The sequence below is a fragment of the Acomys russatus genome, chromosome 11, assembly GCF_903995435.1.
Source record: "Acomys russatus chromosome 11, mAcoRus1.1, whole genome shotgun sequence".
NCBI classification, from domain to species: Eukaryota; Metazoa; Chordata; class Mammalia; order Rodentia; family Muridae; genus Acomys; species Acomys russatus.
In genome coordinates, this window is record NC_067147.1 from 60,476,363 (window position 1) to 60,492,520 (window position 16,158).

At 52.5% G+C, this 16,158-nt stretch overlaps 1 protein-coding gene across 1 annotated transcript; it reads left to right on the forward strand.

Moving 5' to 3' along the window:
* The first annotated feature begins 24 nt into the window (after positions 1-24).
* On the forward strand, positions 25-16,158 carry Nfkbil1 (NFKB inhibitor like 1). Its single transcript, XM_051153518.1, has 5 exons — positions 25-164; positions 624-1,006; positions 1,431-1,707; positions 14,819-15,040; positions 15,171-16,158. Exons 2-5 carry the CDS (start codon positions 950-952, stop codon positions 15,752-15,754), a joined length of 1,140 nt encoding a protein of 379 aa, XP_051009475.1. The 5' UTR covers positions 25-164; positions 624-949; the 3' UTR covers positions 15,755-16,158.

A 16,158-nucleotide genomic window follows, 5' to 3' on the forward strand; every position in this document is an offset into this window, starting at 1 on the left:
GACCAGGCCCCATGCCGACGAACTGCAGCAGGTGCAGGGCGGCTCCGTGCCACCAGGGTCTACAGGGATGGAGCTGGGGGGAGAGGAGGGTAGAGTGTTTGGGTGGGAGGTCTTGATTTGTGGTCTCAGAGGGGGCGCAAAGACGGTGAGAAGGGTGTGGGAAGGTAAGGATGTGCCCGGAGAACAGTACCCCGGGCTTCGCTTGCACGCCCAACGCTCCACGCCTCCCCCTGCCCCTCCCCCTCTCTTTTCAGTCTCCATCTTCTTTTCAAACATATTCCCCAAATCCGAGCGTCTGCACCCGTCTCTCCTGCTCTGTCCTACGTTTGCCTTCTTAAGTGTCTTCCCATGTGTTTTCCTTTTTGGATCTACCCATATACTTGGACTCGTTGTGATTTATTTATTTACTTATTTATTTAGTGTTTCGAGATGGCTCCTCTGTGCAGCCCTGGCTGTCCTGGAACTCGCTCTGTAGACCAAGCTGGCCTCGAACTAAGAGAAGCTTGCCTCTGTCTCCCGAGTGCTGGGGTTGAATTTTTGTTTCACTGTAGTTTTTCTCTTTCCTCTTTTTCTCTTTTCATTTTTTCCTATCCGTTACTAAAATATACCTTCTCTCCTCCTAGTTAGGAGTGCGAGATAAACCTCAAAAGAGCCCTCCTGTCTCCCAGCCCTAGCTTGGCCTTCGTAACCTCCAATCCTGTCTTCCGGTTTCAGGAGGACCCTGTGTCGCAAGTTGTCTTGTTTCCCCTCCGGAGGCCTAATCCCGCGTCACCCTGTGGGGGCGGAACGATTTCCGGGATGGGCCTCACAGCTCATTTCCGCCCGAAACTTTGGCGCGCGCATGCGTCATTTCCTCCAGCCCGGAGCGCCGCCTCCCTTCCCGGAGCGTCTCTGACCCAGGCCTCGAACTCCGGCTGTGAGGGTCCTAGGGGGGCGGGGAGCAGGGCTGATGAGTAACCCCTCCCCCCAGGCCCCAGAGGAAGAAGCCTCCACGTCTGTCTGTCGGGTACATCATATTCCATTTCTAGACCATCCTTTGAATTTGTGACTTTTTCTAAGCTCAGATTTTGGGCTGATGAAAATTTCCCCCATCTGGCCTTTCTTGATGTTTTCCCTTTTTTCTTTTTCCTCCCTCCAAAGTTTAGAATTAACTTTTTTTAACCACTCCCCCCCCATTGGGCTCTGGAGCCCTAAAACAATTATATATATCGTTCTCTTCAAAAAAAAAAATTACATCAAAAATCGCGTCTGTGACCCCGGCCCCCAACTCCGCCCCCCCCCAAGCCTGTCATCTGGTAAAGGGGTGAGTTTAGAACAGGTCGCATCTCTTGCTGGACATGGGTGATGGGAGGTAAAGGGAGAACGGGGAGGCATGCCCGAGATGGAGGGAAGCTCCGTCCTCACGCTGCCGTTTCCCACTTCTTCCTCAGCCCCAGAGTTCCATGGCCTCCGCTTCCCGCCGGCAGCGCCGAGAGCGACGCTTCCGGCGGTACTTGTCGGCGGGGCGGCTGGTGCGGGCCCAGGCTCTCCTCCAGCGACATCCCGGCCTTGATGTGGACGCTGGCCAGCCCCCACCTCTCCACAGGGCCTGCGCCCGCCACGATGCCCCTGCCCTGTGCCTGCTGCTGCGCCTCGGGGCGGACCCTGCCCACCAGGACCGCCATGGCGACACGGCGCTGCACGCTGCTGCCCGCCAGGGCCCTGATGGTGAGTGGGTCCGTGGGAACTGGTCGTGAGAGGCTGATCAGATCTGAGCCACCAGTTAGTGGCTGGGGAATAAAGGCCTGGTGTGGTGGGTGGCTCAGGACTTTGTCCCCAGCACGCAGAGGCAGGAGGATCTCTGTGAGTTCGAGGCCAGCTTAAGTCTGCACAGTGAGCTCCAGGACCACATCGAGACCCTGTCTCAAACTACAGTAAGAGATACGCTTATCCCAACATAGCCCAAACAACTAAGGTGTGTGTGTGTCTGTGTGTCTGTGTGTCTGTGGTTGTTTTGGATTTTTGACCAGTCTTTTGTGGTGTATCTCAGACTAGCCTCAGCATCCCAAGTGCTGAGATTGCAGGCACCGCTTGCAACCTTTTCTTTGCATTTCTTCTCTTTTGGGATTAGGGATTGATTACTTTGTTTCTTTGCCGGCTATTTGCCTGTAGCTTGGGGTCAGATCCCAGCTCTGAGAAGTTTGCCCCTCACTCTATCCGGGAGTCTCTCTGTGCACTGTCTGTCACGTGGTCAGCAGGGCCAAGCAGAGGACATGAAACTTTGTATGGCGTTCTGCTGGACATCTGTTGTTTTGTTATAAATAGATTAGTGTTCCTTGACACATACTTCTGAAAAACAGAAATTCTGTAACAAAAATCTGACTTGAAGCAGGTAGTGTCGCCTTAACGGCCCTCTGAGGCAGAGGCAGAGGCAGAGGCATGAGGCCTCTCTCTGAGCTCCAGGCCAGCCAGAGCTACATCAGAGAGACTCTGTCTCAGAGTATCAGCAGCAGAACAGCTCAGATCAGCCGTAGGGGCTTCCGGGTCAAACAGCCTCCTGCTCATCTCCAGTTTGTGCTACTTGCAAATAACCAGCCCGGAAACAAGCTAGCCACCTAGAGAGACAGGGAAGTCACAGTGCATTCCTGTGACCCCAGCACTCACCAGCAAGAGGGTCACTTAAAGGCCAGTCTGGGCGAGAAGGCCTAAGAGTCTCAAAAATCAAACAAAACAAAAAACAAAGGAAGCAAATCTAACCTACACGGAGGCTGAGGGGACTAGTTTTATCCCTCTGAACTTAGATCCCTTCTGAACACAGGAGGCCATGAACATCGCTAGCCCTGCTTGCTCCTTTCTCACCTCCAGCTTGGCTTCTCCTCAGTCAAAATAATTAAGTACCAATCCTTTCGTTCTGGTTAACACAAGTGAGATGACGTCACATAGGTTTGTTGGTTTGTTTGTTGAAGCTTTAGGAGGGGAAGTTTATCAAGTGCAGGCTGCAGCTGGCTGGCTGGTGTTATTTTGGGCTCCCTAAAGAGGAAACCTCCCCAGATGCCTGAATAAGTCCTATGAATAAATCTTAACTTACCACCAGCAGGACTGTTCGAGCAGACCAGCAAGCCAGAAGCAGCCTCACCCTCGAATTTGAGTTTTTAAGGGCAAAAGATACAATTGTGACGTGTACCAAAAGGCAGCCCTAGACATCTGCAGCAAGCAAGCTGTTGACTGAAGCACAGTTAAATGTCCTTTAGCTCAGGGTCACGTTGTGTAGGATTTATGGCTGGCCCAGAGACCCGTTTACTCTAAGAGGTTAGAGCTGCCTAAGTGACCAGAGACCATCCTACCCAAGGTTGTTTGAGCACTTGAAGTGTTCCTGGTGGGCTTTCACAAGACGCCCTGCCTATAGTTCAGTGGCTTGCTACAGTGTAAGAGGCAGCTCCCTGGCAGTCTCCTCAAGCGCAGGCCTGGGGCGGCTGCTCGCACACGCCTCTGACATGGAGGTTGTGATGAGCAGGAGCTCAGACTGGCTGCAGTTTTGCTGCTTGGTGGTAAGTGTGCTGTGTGTTTGTGGTTCCGGTGCAGCAGGCACCTCCATCGCTGCACTGAATTCTGTGAAACACTTGTAGGCGGTTCAGCCCCAAAGAGGGAAACCCTCCCCCCTACTTGTGCTCACCCACCCGTTCCTCCCCTGGGGGTTCCCCTGTCACCTGCCAGCAGGTGGCACTCTAGCCCCCAGAGTGCCCATCGAAAAGGCCTTCGCTGAGCTCATTGAGGCAGATGTTCTCAGAAGTGACAAAGAGGCCCCACATTTTAGCCTTTTGGTGACTTTTTGTTTGTTTCCTTTTTTGGTTTTTTGAGACAGTGTCCCTCTGTGTAGCCTTGGCTGTCCTGGACTCACTTTGTAGACCAGGCTGGCCTCGAACTCACAGTGATCCACCTGCCTCTGCCTCCCAGAGCTGGGATTAAAGGCGTGCGCCACCACACCCCACCCCACACACACACCCCACAGCCTATAGTGACTTTTTAAAGAACATCCTGAGAAAGCAGTCTCAGCAGTCTGAGGGACCCATCAGTAAAGCACGTGTCACGCAGCGGCCCTCCTGTGCACAGAACACTGACACACACTGTGGTTTTTCTGTTTTGCCTTGTTGGGGGAGTGAACTAAACCATCACTCTGGTGTTTGGGTTTGGAGTTTAAGGTTGTCTTGTTCTGATGGGGTTTGGTGGTTGGTTTTTTTTTTTTTTTTTTAAAGACAGGGTCTCTCTGTAGCCTTGGCTGTTCTGGAACTCGGTATGTAGACCAGGCTGTATCTGCCTCTGTCTGCTGATCCAGCACCTGGTCTCCTGCCTAAGTTGAGGGTTACAGGTGTGACCCAGCTTATTTTAGCTTTGCTTTTTCTCACGCTCCAGGGACTTTAACCCAAAGCCACACACATGCCAGACAAAGTGCTGAGCGTCATCTTCCACCCATCCTTTTTCTATTTTTAGTCAAGACAGAGGCCATTTGTATAGCCTCGGGCAGCTCCCGACCTGTGGTGCTCGTGACCTGCAGCGTTCCTGCTTGTCTCCCCCGGAGCTGGGACGCAGGCCACAGCTCCAGGCTTGTTTTGTTTTTCTGTAACTCTCGCAGCACTTCCACTCCGTCTCTGCAGGATGGAGACGTCCACCCGCCACCACCTTGATCTGCAGAGTGGAGGCAAGAGGTGGCCTTGTTTTGAAATGACTGGGCACAGTTTATGTTCCACTTGTCCTTCCAGCCTCGCCTTGTGCACACCCACGCATCTGTCACCTCAGCCGCACTTGTCTTCAGTGACTCCAGCACAGGTTTCACAAGCCTTGCCCTGTCAGGAAATGGGTGGTGAAAGAATTTACCAGAGCCGGGCATGGTGGCACACGCCTGTAATCCGGCACCCAGGAGGCTGTGGTGGGAGGATTGAGAGCTAAGGGCCAGTCTCGGCTACATGGGCGATTCAAGGCCATCCTAGCCACAAGCAACACTGCAGGGGTCTCGGGTAGCGCCAGAGGCAAGGGCTGCAGGGGAGAGTGTGTTGCTGGGTGTGGACGGTAGAGAAGAGCTGTCTGCACTGAGCCCCCAGCTCTGTATGGGCAGCTGGGGAGTTCGTCGCCTGCCTGTTTAGGTCTTACAGGGTGGGACACGTGTGTGGGCTCAGGTCCGGATGCTTAGGTAGGCATTTGTTCCTGGATTGCAGGACACATTTACAGTATAAATTATTTCTTCTAGTCCCAAGATGTCATGAGTTACTTGGGGTCAGACCCCGGGTGGCCTTGGCCACTCACCAGAGACTTCTCTACGCTGTTGTGGCACCTAAGATAGACTGCAGCTGGGGCTCGTTAAGCTTAGCTCTTCATCTTTTAAACTTCAGCTTTACCTTTCTATCCATGTGTAGCTGTCAGGAGCACAGTCGGCTGTTGGTGTTTCTTTTTAACTGTGTTGAGCTGGGTAGCTGGCCCATGAGTCCGTGTGGCTTCTTCCTGTCTTCACCTCGTGTCTTGTGCGGGGAGCATTGGGGTTACAGGTGTGCGCTGCTTGATCTGGCTTTATACGGGTGCTGGGGACTAGAACCCAGTCCCTCACACTTCTGTGGCAAACCGGTTACCAGTTAACTCTTTCTAGTCCTGGTCAAAAACAGCAGCACCCTTGCTTGAGCCCAGCCCTGTGCAGCCACCCATCACAGAACAGCACCCACACCCCCCATGCACGAGGTTCACAAAAGATGGAGGCTGAGGGGGGACCCTTGCTAAATGCTGCTTTGTCACAGAGTTGTGAGACCACAGACTATCAAAGTTGCTGGAGAGGGGAGGGGGGCAGCGGTCAGCCTGTGACACCGCATCAGGAGGTCCTGCATGGTGGGAGGCTGCGGCAGTGTTGATTCAGTGGCTGCTGACCTAGAGGCAGCGCTGTCTGCAGCTGAGACCTGAAATCAGGGAGACACTGATTTACTAGAGGGCTGAGTAAGCAGGGGCCGAAGACACAAAGCAGAACTAAAAACAACGGGTTCATGCAAGCTAAGGGAGCCCAGACTCAACAAAAAGAACCGCTAGGGTTGTCCCAGCCAGGGTGCTGCTTAAGACCTTTGCGTTAGACAGGGACAGCGGTTTTGTTTCCGGCTGGGATGAAGGGATGACAAACATCAGACCATGCAGTTCTGAGACTTGCAAATATTTGTAAATCAGAGAAGGAAAGCTACAAGCACGGGAGAGCTGCCCTCCTAGACAGGGCTGTGTGCTGTGGCCACGTCTCCTCAGACCCAGGATGGTGCCTTCCTAGGTGAGGAGTTGGTTTTTTTTTTTTTTTAAGATTTATTTATTTATCATATATACACAGTATTTTGCCAGCATGTACACCTTGGGCCAGAAGAGGGCATCAGATCTCATTACAGATGGTTGTGAGCCACCATGTGGTTGCTGGGAATTGAACTCAGGACCTCTGGAAGAGCAGTCAGTGATCTTAACCTCTGAGCCATCTCTCCAGCCCCTGAGGAGTTGGTTCTAAAAACAGAATATGAGCAAAACAGCAAGTAGCCCCTCAGACAAGCCCTCTGTCCCAGGGGCCTGGAGGGAGGGAGGGGAGCCACAGTGACACCTCAGACTTCACTGAGAGTGCCGCAGTGACCGTTAGGATGGAAATCGATTCTGTGTTTCTAGGGAGCATGAGGTGTTGGGGTGTCGCAGTAAAGGTGGGAGCAGAGCCAGGATGCACCCTGGAAATGGTTTGGGCCCCTCGGTACCTGGAGGGATAGAAAGGAGACAGCTTGAGCGGGAGAGACAGTGCCTCAGGGAAGCTGCTCCTGCAGGACACCCAGATTCCGTCCCCACACCAGGCGACAGCCATCTGTAACTCCAGTTCCAGGGCATCTGGTCCCTCTTCTGACCTCTGCGAGCATCAGCTACCCACACGCAAATATGCATAAACGTTGGGGAAATACTCAGACACATACAAATCTTTTAATTTTTTTTTATTTTTTGGTTTTTCGAGGCAGGGTTTCTCTGTGTAGCCTTGGCTGTCCTGGACTCACTTTGTAGACCAGGCTGGCCTCGAACTCACAGCAATCCGTCTGCCTCTGCCTCCCAAGTGCTGGGATTAAAGGCGTGCACCACCACGCCCGGCTACAAATCTTTAAAAAAAATTTTTTTTAAAAAGAGTTTCAAAAAAGTATAACATTAGAGCTCAAGGAGAGAGCCGGTCTCCGCCACTCATGAGGATCCGGGCTATATGAGGGTGGGTTTCGCCTTGTTCCCCCAGAAGAAGAGAGGGATCCCCAAGCAGTGCACAGGATTGGGTTGCTTGGGGTTTGGCCAGAATAGCCCTACCTCCAGACACAGAGCCCACAGCGGCAGGCCTGACGAGTAGAGGGCAGCTGACGCGGCCCCGTCTGGGTAACCCTGAAGGGCCTTGTCCTGAGGGAGGGTAGTTTTCTGTAAATTACTTTTCAACTCTGTTTTACTTGGGGTTCCTTAAGCCTCTACCTCCCTTCCAACCCCCCAATCCTAGGCAGGAGAGAAAGGTTAGAAGGGACAGACAGGAATATAGAACTCTTTAGCTGCTTCTGGCTGGTTAGGATCTTCAGGTCTTTGGGAAAATGGCAACTGTTGTCAGGAAATCCAACCATCCCGGAGAACTAGCAGCTGCCTTCTTTCTTCATCCATCTCCGTCTTCTCTCTGGGCTCTGGTATTTATACACTCTTAGAGTCTTCAAATTAAACTAACTGAAGCTGGCAAAGGCCACGCCCCTCTCCCGGGCCTCATAAGGCTGGTATCAGCTGTGGACAAACTAAAAGCAACTCCATATTCCACGCTTAGGATTAAAACAAAAACTTGTTTACATAACATAACTGAGTTTTTAAAGAAACCAAAATTTCCACTACAGTTTTCTGTTTCAGTCAGTGTTTGTTGTTTTAGGTTAATTGGTTAGTTGGTTTTTTCGAGATGGGAGTTCTCTGTGTCGCCCTGGCTGTCCTGGAACTCACTCTGTAGACCAGCCTGGCCTCAAACTCAGATCTGCCTGCCTCTGCCTCCTGAAGGCTGGGATTAAAGGTGGGAGGGAGAGTTTTATGATAATCCAGTCCATGGGCTAGTGTGAGGTCAGGGTCAGAGCTGCCCTGCCCTGGTGCCCAGCCGCAGCCTTGTAATCTGTGTCAGCAGCACCACGCACTGACAGCAGCAGGCTCTGGAAGAAGGTCTTGGAGGGCCCGGGGTGAGCTGTGGCCTTGAGAGGCGGGGCTGGGCAGCAAGTGGACCAAGACTGCAGAGTCTAGAGTGTAGCCTGGTGAGGTCATCAGTGCTAGATTTGCCCTCTCCACCTCTCTGGAAGATTGAGGGGGCAAAGCAGCAGAGAGGTGACACTGGGGAAGAAAGCTGGGTCACTGACAGACTGAAGGGACCAGGGCAGTCAGAACCAGAGACAGGAGTGTCCTTTGTGTTTACCACCCGGGGAGCAGCGCGCATGTGTGTGAAAGTCTGTTTCCCAGTTTTCCCTGGCACGGCCCTGCTGCTGCACAGGCCCTGGAAGGAGGGGTTAAGGGTGCGTGTGGCAGGCCCAGCAGTTGGGAGGGAACATCACCGTGACATTTTTATGGCCGTTCCAGAGAGGCGTGGCCTGGTGGAGCAGAGGTAAGGGTCAGTGGGACCTTATTAAGGCCACTCCTAACCCAGGCGTGGTGGCGCGCGCCTTCAATCCCAGCACTGTGAGTGTGAGGCCAGCCCGGCCTGCAAAGTGAGTCCAGGAGAACCAGAGCTACACAGAGAAGCCCTGTCTCAAAAACCAAAACAAAAGAACACTCCTGATGGACCTCTCCAAACCAGGAGCGGCCCCGGGCCCAAGACTTCTCTGGCCTCATGCCAGCACCTGGGATTCTTTTTGCAGGGAACATGTCAGCCCTTTCTTGTTGTTGTCTTCAGAAACAGGGAGAGTCTCTCTTCATAGTCCTGACCGTTCTGGAACTTACTTATAGACCAGGCTATCCTGGAACAAACAGATCTGTTGCTTCTGCCTCACAAGTACTGGGATTAAAGATGTGTGCTACCTCACCTGGCCTGAAAACTAATGAGCAAAATCCTAGTTTTTGTTTTTGTTTGTTTGTTTGGTTTGGTTTTTTGAGACAGGGTTTCTCTGTGTAGCCTTGGCTGAAAATCCTAGTTTTATTAAAACTCCGTTTTCAAGTAAGCAAAAAGCCTGACAAACCTGGCAGAAAATAATCATGCAGAATCTTAGTCAGTTGGAGCCAGCGTTGTCAGTTGGAGCCAGCGTTGTCAGTTGGAGCCAGTGTTGTCAGTTGGAGCCAGCGTCTGGTCCTTTTCCAGCACTGAGGACCAAGTGCTCTGCCACTGAGCTGAGTCGCCACCTCAGGAGCGCCAGTGTGAAGCAGGGCTGGGCTTTCGCTGTGAGTCAGTGCGCTGCGTTCACACCAGGTTTCAGGAGCAAATCAAGCATTGTGAGCTGCGAGCCTCGGCACTCCCCCACAGCGCATCGCCCCCACAGCGCACTTGTCAGCTTTGCCCTCATCTTTTCTTTTCCATTTTGGAAACGTCCAGTCATTTTACCTTAGGAGAAACTTAGTTTACACATACAAACTTTCTTCTTAACTAAAAATAACCTTTTCCTTTTCATCTCCCTTACCCAAAGTGTCTCTTCACACGTGTCGCCTGGCCCTTGTGTGTCCTCTTACCATGCTCACTTCCTCACCAGGGACATGAATCTCCCATTGCATCCACTGCCTTAGGCAGCAGCCGACAGGCAGTGCCTGTGACTGTGAGACTCTGGTCTGTCCCAGGCCTTTATTGCTACTTGGATTGTTTGTTTGTTTGTTTGTTTGTTTGTTTTGCCAAGTGGTGGTGGCACACACCTATAATCCCAGCACTTGAGGCAGAGGAAGGCAGATTTCCATGAGCTCCAGGCCAGCCTGGACTACAGAGAGAAACCCTGTCTCGGGGGAAATTGATACGAGTGAGAATTACAGAGCATAACACCCTGACAAAGCAAGGATGACAAATGGCCATGGACAGGGCTTGTCTTGGTTCAAGCAGAAGGCAGGAGACAGCCAAGTGTTGTGTTTTGGTCTTGCAATTGGGAATTTTGGATTCCAAATGCAGCTGTTCCCTAAAGCGATGCTGAAGGACATAGCAAGTGATGATTGGTTCTCCTGGAGGACCAGAGGGAGAGGAGGAAAAGAGAGATGGAGGGGAGGGGAGGCTGTGCAGTGGTGGGGTGACAGCAGACTGAACCTAGGCAGCTGCGTTTGGGACAGGTCTGTCAGGATGAAGGGGACACATGCCCAGGTCATGCTGGTCTCCTTTAGCTGCCGTGTCAGGGACAGATGTGAGGGCTGGTCATTGTCCCCTGATCCCCTACTGAAGCTGGGACTGCAAGTGTGAGGGAGAGAATGTGTGTGTGGGAGGGCTGGGGGAGGTGGGAGTGTAGCTGCCAGGCCCAGGGTGCTGGTGCAGCAACGCTGGAGGCTCAGTGGGAGCTTGTGAGGCCATCAAGGATGTCACCCAAGGCCGAGTTCAAGGGAGGCACCTGTTAGGGCCCTGTGCTAAGGCCACAAAGTACTGGATAGAAGGGATCTTGGGATTTTCCCAAAATGACGGCAAAAGGATCCAGTTTTGCACAGGGTTGCAATTCAGTGTGCATTCTGTGGCCAGTGTCCCTCGTCTGCAGTGGAAACCTTTCGAAGGAAACTAGGTTTTGTTGCTTTGTTTTTTTTTTTGAGAAGTTAAAGATAGAATTTAGACCAGTTTTGAAACTCAGGGTGACTCAGTGATCATAAAACCTACTGTGCACTGCCAGAGATCCGACATTTGCCCAGAGGACAGCAGCAGACCTCCCTGTTGTCAGTGCTGATCTGACTGAAGTTTGCCCTACACAGGGCAGAGACCTCCTGACTCACGGGGTGAAACCCAGTTGGTCAGGCCAGACTGACCTCAAAGAGACACAGATAACTGGCCAGAAAAGAGGACCCGCTGAGAGTGTGGCTGCCCCAGGGGGATGGCAGGAGATAGTTTTTGTTGTCTGTGGCGCTCAGGCTCCAGCCCAGGGTATTAGCACGCGCTAAGCAAGCACTCTACCACAGTGCTATGTCTCCAGCCCCAAACCCGTTCCTCTGGCTGTGTGGTCCTCCTCCCTCTCTGGAGGCGCTGTGCTGTTAGAGGTGGGGAGAGTCATTAAGGGAAAGTGAACGTTTCTTCCACAAAACCTCTTCATACGAATTTCCCTGTATGGAGGTGCGTGTTGGCCAAACTTGATGGCCACGCCTTTAATCCTAGCGCTCAGGAAGCAGAGGCAGATGGGTCTCTGTGAGTTCTAGGCCAGCCTAAGCTACGTGGTAAGACCCTATCTCAAAAAATAAAGAGGGAGGGAGGGAAGGAAAGAAGATGTTATTGAACATTAGAAATGTTGATTTAGGCTGGGTGTGGTGGTGCATGCCTTAATCCCAGCACTCAGGAGGCAGAGGCAGGTGGATCGCTATGAGTTTGAGGCCAGCATGGCTTATAAAGCAAGTCCAGAACAGCCAAGGCTACACAGAGAAACCCTGTCCCAAAAAACAACAAACAAAAACAAAAACAAAAACAAAAGAAAGAAAAGAAAAGAAAGGAAGGAAGAAAGAAAGAAAGAAAAAAGGAAAAAAAGAAAAGATGTTGATTTAGAGCCGGGCCATGGTGGTACATGCCTTCACTCCCAACATTCAGGTGGCTGATCTCTCTGAGTTCGAAGCCAGCCCTAGTCTACAGAGCTAGTTCCAGGACAGCCAGGGCTACATAGAGAAATCCTGTCTTGAAAGCCCAAAAAAGGGCTGGAGGGGTGGCTCAGCCTTTAAGAACACTGCCTGCTCTTTCAGAGGTCCCCAGCTCCATTCCCAGCAACCACATTTGTAAAGGCTTACAGCCATCTATGATGAGATCTGGTATCCTCTTCTGGCCTGCCGGTGTATATGCAGGCAGAACACTGTATACCTAATAATAAATAAATAAATCTTTAAATGAATGGAAGAAAGAAAAGGAGAGTTCATTTAGGCCCTGGAGAGGCAGATAAGTGGTCAAGACAGCACGCTGCTCCTGTGGAGGACCAGGGGAGTCGACTGACTCTCTGGCCTCTGTGAACACCAATCTTCCTAAAGCAGAAATCAAGTCAAGAAGAAAATTTTGGTAGAGAATTAAAAATTTTCAAAGGATGCATGAGAAGAAAAGACTATTTTAACAGGTAATATTCTATTAAAAAAGGACTTTTATATCCGTATGAATATGAAAAATTTTCCAAGAAGAAAATGAAGATATAAAGAACTCACTGTGTAGATTAAACTGGCTGCTGCTATGCCTACCTTTTTTTTTTTTTTTTTTTTGAGACAGGGTTTCTCTGTATAGCCCTGGCTGTCCTGGACTCACTTTGTAGACCAGGCTGCGCTCAAACTCACAGTGATCCACCAGCCTCTGCCTCCCGAGTGCTGGATTAAAGGCATGTGCTACCATGCTTGGCACAAAACCATTTTTTATCTGTCCTGTTAGCAACATGAAAAGGTCGACATGCATGTGCAGTAAAGCCCGGCAGCTTGTGCGTGTTCTGACTCAGAACACCCACCCTGGGCAGACACTGTACCAAGTGCACACACATGAAAGCTGGAGGCTTTGAAGCAATCTGACAGCCAGGGCGAGGAGAGTTTAAAAGATGCTAAGGGGAAAAGCTGTGAGTTTGAACCCAACTTGGGCTACATAGTGAGACTTTGCCTCAAACGAAAACACCAAGACCAACTCTATCTTTGCTTCTGGCTGCTGTCAGTCTTTGGGGCAAACTTAACCGTGTGTCATGTGCGCGCCCCAAGTATTCTGTTGATTTAAGTGGGATGTGGTGACCCACAGAAGCCTAGAACACAAGAGCCTGAGGTAGGGGAGTCACAGGCTGAACTGCCTAGGCTACAGTTCCAAAAAGACCTCACACACACACACACACACACACACACACACACACACACACACCTGTGAGTTAAACCTTCCATGCAAGCCTGGACATACTCACACATACACACACTCACATACACACACTCCACACACTCCACACATACCATACCCTGTGACACACTGTCACACTCCACACACACTCCACACACACTCTCACACACTCACAGCTGCAGTGAGCCCTGGTGGGAAGAAGCTGAAAGACAGAGCCAGAAGCAGGTGCTTGCTAAGTGGGGCAGCTTGGGCAGGTTTGCGGCTGATCACAGCAGCACTGAGGAAGCCGGCCTCGCTCGCCCTGATGTGGTTTCAGAGCCAAGTGTAGGCCCTCCTAGTGTCTTGGCCTCTGTCTGTGCCATCCTCTGGTAAGTAAACCGTACTTCCTGGAACCAGCAAGGCCGGGTGTCCCATTTCCTCCTACTCTAGGGGGTAAGATGGGTCCACTTGCCGGCCTCTGGCTCCTGATTGAGGCAGCTGGTTGTCCCAGGTGGTGGGCATCACTAAGGGAAGGGGGATGCAAGCTGCATGGTATTTGGCTCCCCTAAATGATGTGTCCCGGCCTGCGGGAAAAATCGAATCAGGGTTTACCTGAAAGAGGGAGTGAGGATTGAAAGTAGGATGCAGAGATGCAAGAAATAACGAATCAAGTCAGGAAGTTTCTGATCAAGATTCACTTTAATGCAGAGGAGTAAGACTTTCTACAGTAAGGTCAATAGGACCTATCCTGACCCCTCTCTCCCCAGCTCCCAAGGCAAGAAGAACACGACAGCCTGGGTAGCTCTGTGTAAGAGCTTCCTATTACTGAGTAGCTCTCTGAAAGGGTTTCCTTAACCCTCCAGGTGTCTCTCAGTAGGGACTTCCCTACTTCTCTCAAAGATAAATAGTCTAAGGATGGCCTGGAACACAAAGACCTCCTTCGGCAGAGCTCAGCAGCTGGAAGGTCAAAGCTGGGATTTCTGACATGGCAGAGTTTGACATGGCTCCCCACACCTAAATTCGTCTTTTTTTTTTTTTTTTTAAGACAGTTTCTCTGTGTAGCCTTGCCTGTCCTAGACTCACTTTGTAGACCAGACTGGCCTCGAACTCACAGCAATCCGCCTGCCTCTGGCTCCCCTAAAATCTCTTGCCTGGTGAGACCATGGTTCAGAACAGGTTCTCAAGGCGACCGGTCTTCTCCTGCTCCTCAGACCCACTGTCTCTCCCCTCCCTGCCCTTGGCCGACAGTCATTCAGAAGGAGCTTGCTGCTGCTGCCATGTCAGCGGCTCACACTCCTTGCGCCTTGCTCCCTCCGGTAAGGCTGAGAAAGTCTTCCCAAAGCGTTTATTTCACTCAGCTTTATCGTCTAGAATAGTAAGTGAACTTATATGCTTGCAGTGCTACAGACACGGCGTTCTGGTGTTCTTTGTTTATTTAGGGTTTTTTGAGGCAGGGGCAGTCTTGTAATCCTGACTGACCTGGAACTTGCTCTGTAGACCAGGCTGGCCCTGAGCTCACAGCGATCCGCCTGCCCTGCCTCCTGAGTGTTGGCATCACAGATGCGCGCCACCGCTCCTGATGTGGTGACCTTATTCTGCAGTGCAGGTGAGAGATAAAGTTAGGAATATGCAGATAGGGACAAAAACAGTCAGAGAACTTGAGTTGCCCTGGGTGGCGGGAACCGGGGCCAGAGCACACCACTTGCTATAGTAGCACTTGGAGCAAGCTGAGGTTGTTTGTGGGGAGCAAGTCAGAACATTCTAAACTACACACGTAGCACTTATGTCACGACGGTGGCTGTCAGGATGGTCACCCCTCGTGCCCAGGACTCAGGGAGGCCAGCACGGCGCCCTGTGAGGGCGGGAGCCCCCTGACTCTGCCCACCGCTCTGCCCCTAGCTTACACGGACTTCTTCCTGCCGCTGCTGAGTCGCTGCCCCTCCGCCATGGGGATAAAGAACAGAGATGGGGAGACCCCTGGGCAGATTCTGGGCTGGGGACCCCCTTGGGACTCTGCTGATGAGGAAGAGGATGACGACGTCTCCAAGGAGCGGGAATGGCGACAGAAGCTGCAGGGCGAGCTGGAGGATGAGTGGCAGGAGGTCCTCGGGAGGTTTGAAGGTGAGGAGCCAATCGCCACACTAGCCCCGGGCCTGGGCGCTCCACTCCAAGCCCTCTGCACGTGGCCTCTTTATTTCACTGTCTCTCTTGGCCTTACTCTAAGCCCAGCCTAATTCCACCTCCCACACAGATGATGCCTCCCGTGATACGCAGGAGCCCGAGTCCTTCTCAGCCTGGTCAGATCGCCTGGCTCGAGAGCATGCGCAGAAGCGGCAGCAGCTGGCGGCAGAGGGATCCTACAGACCCCTAAGGGCTGAGGGCTCCAGTCAGAGCTGGCGACAGCAAGAGGAGGAACAGCGGCTTTTCCAAGAGCGAGCCCGAGCCAAGGAGAAGGAACTGTGTGAGAGCCGAGCCAGGAGGGCTCAACAGGCCCAAGGGGACAGGGGGCCGGAGCCTCCCAGGCCAGGGCCCAGGGCAGAGCACCCACGAGGGGCAGGGAGGGGCAGCCTCTGGCGCTTTGGTGACGTGCCCTGGCCCTGCCCTGGTGGAGGGGACCCAGAGGCCATGGCTGCAGCCTTGGTGGCCAGGGGCCCCCCTCTGGAGGAACAAGGTGCTCTGAGGAGGTACTTGCGAGTCCAGCAGGTCCGATGGCACCCTGACCGCTTCCTGCAGCGATTCCGAAGCCAGATTGAGACTTGGGAGCTGGGCCGCGTGATGGGGGCCGTGACAGCCCTGTCTCAGGCCCTGAACCGCCATGCCGAAGCCCTCAAGTGACCCTAGAGGATGTAGCCTCAAGGACGGACAGGAGGAGGCATCAAGTCATGGATGGGGACGGACAAGAGGAGGCCGCTGCTGTAGAGGATATGGGGCAGGATAACGTAATGGGTGCGGGGGTGGGGACGGCTCTGCCACTGCTCTGGAGTCTGCCATTTCCTAATAAGACTTGGTCCTGCACCTCACTCCAGGCTTCTCTGGTTTTTCCATTGCTATGGTTTTCATCACCCACGACATCTCCTTTCCCGCCCAACTGTTGAAACCCGCAGCTCCCACACACGTGCAGCACAGTCAGACAGTGCACTCTCAGTGGAGTCTAGAACCCCCTGAGGTCAGCCCTCCGAAGGCCCAGTTCATCCCCCAGACCCCTCGGCTCCCCCCACTGGGGTCCTGAACACTTTGCA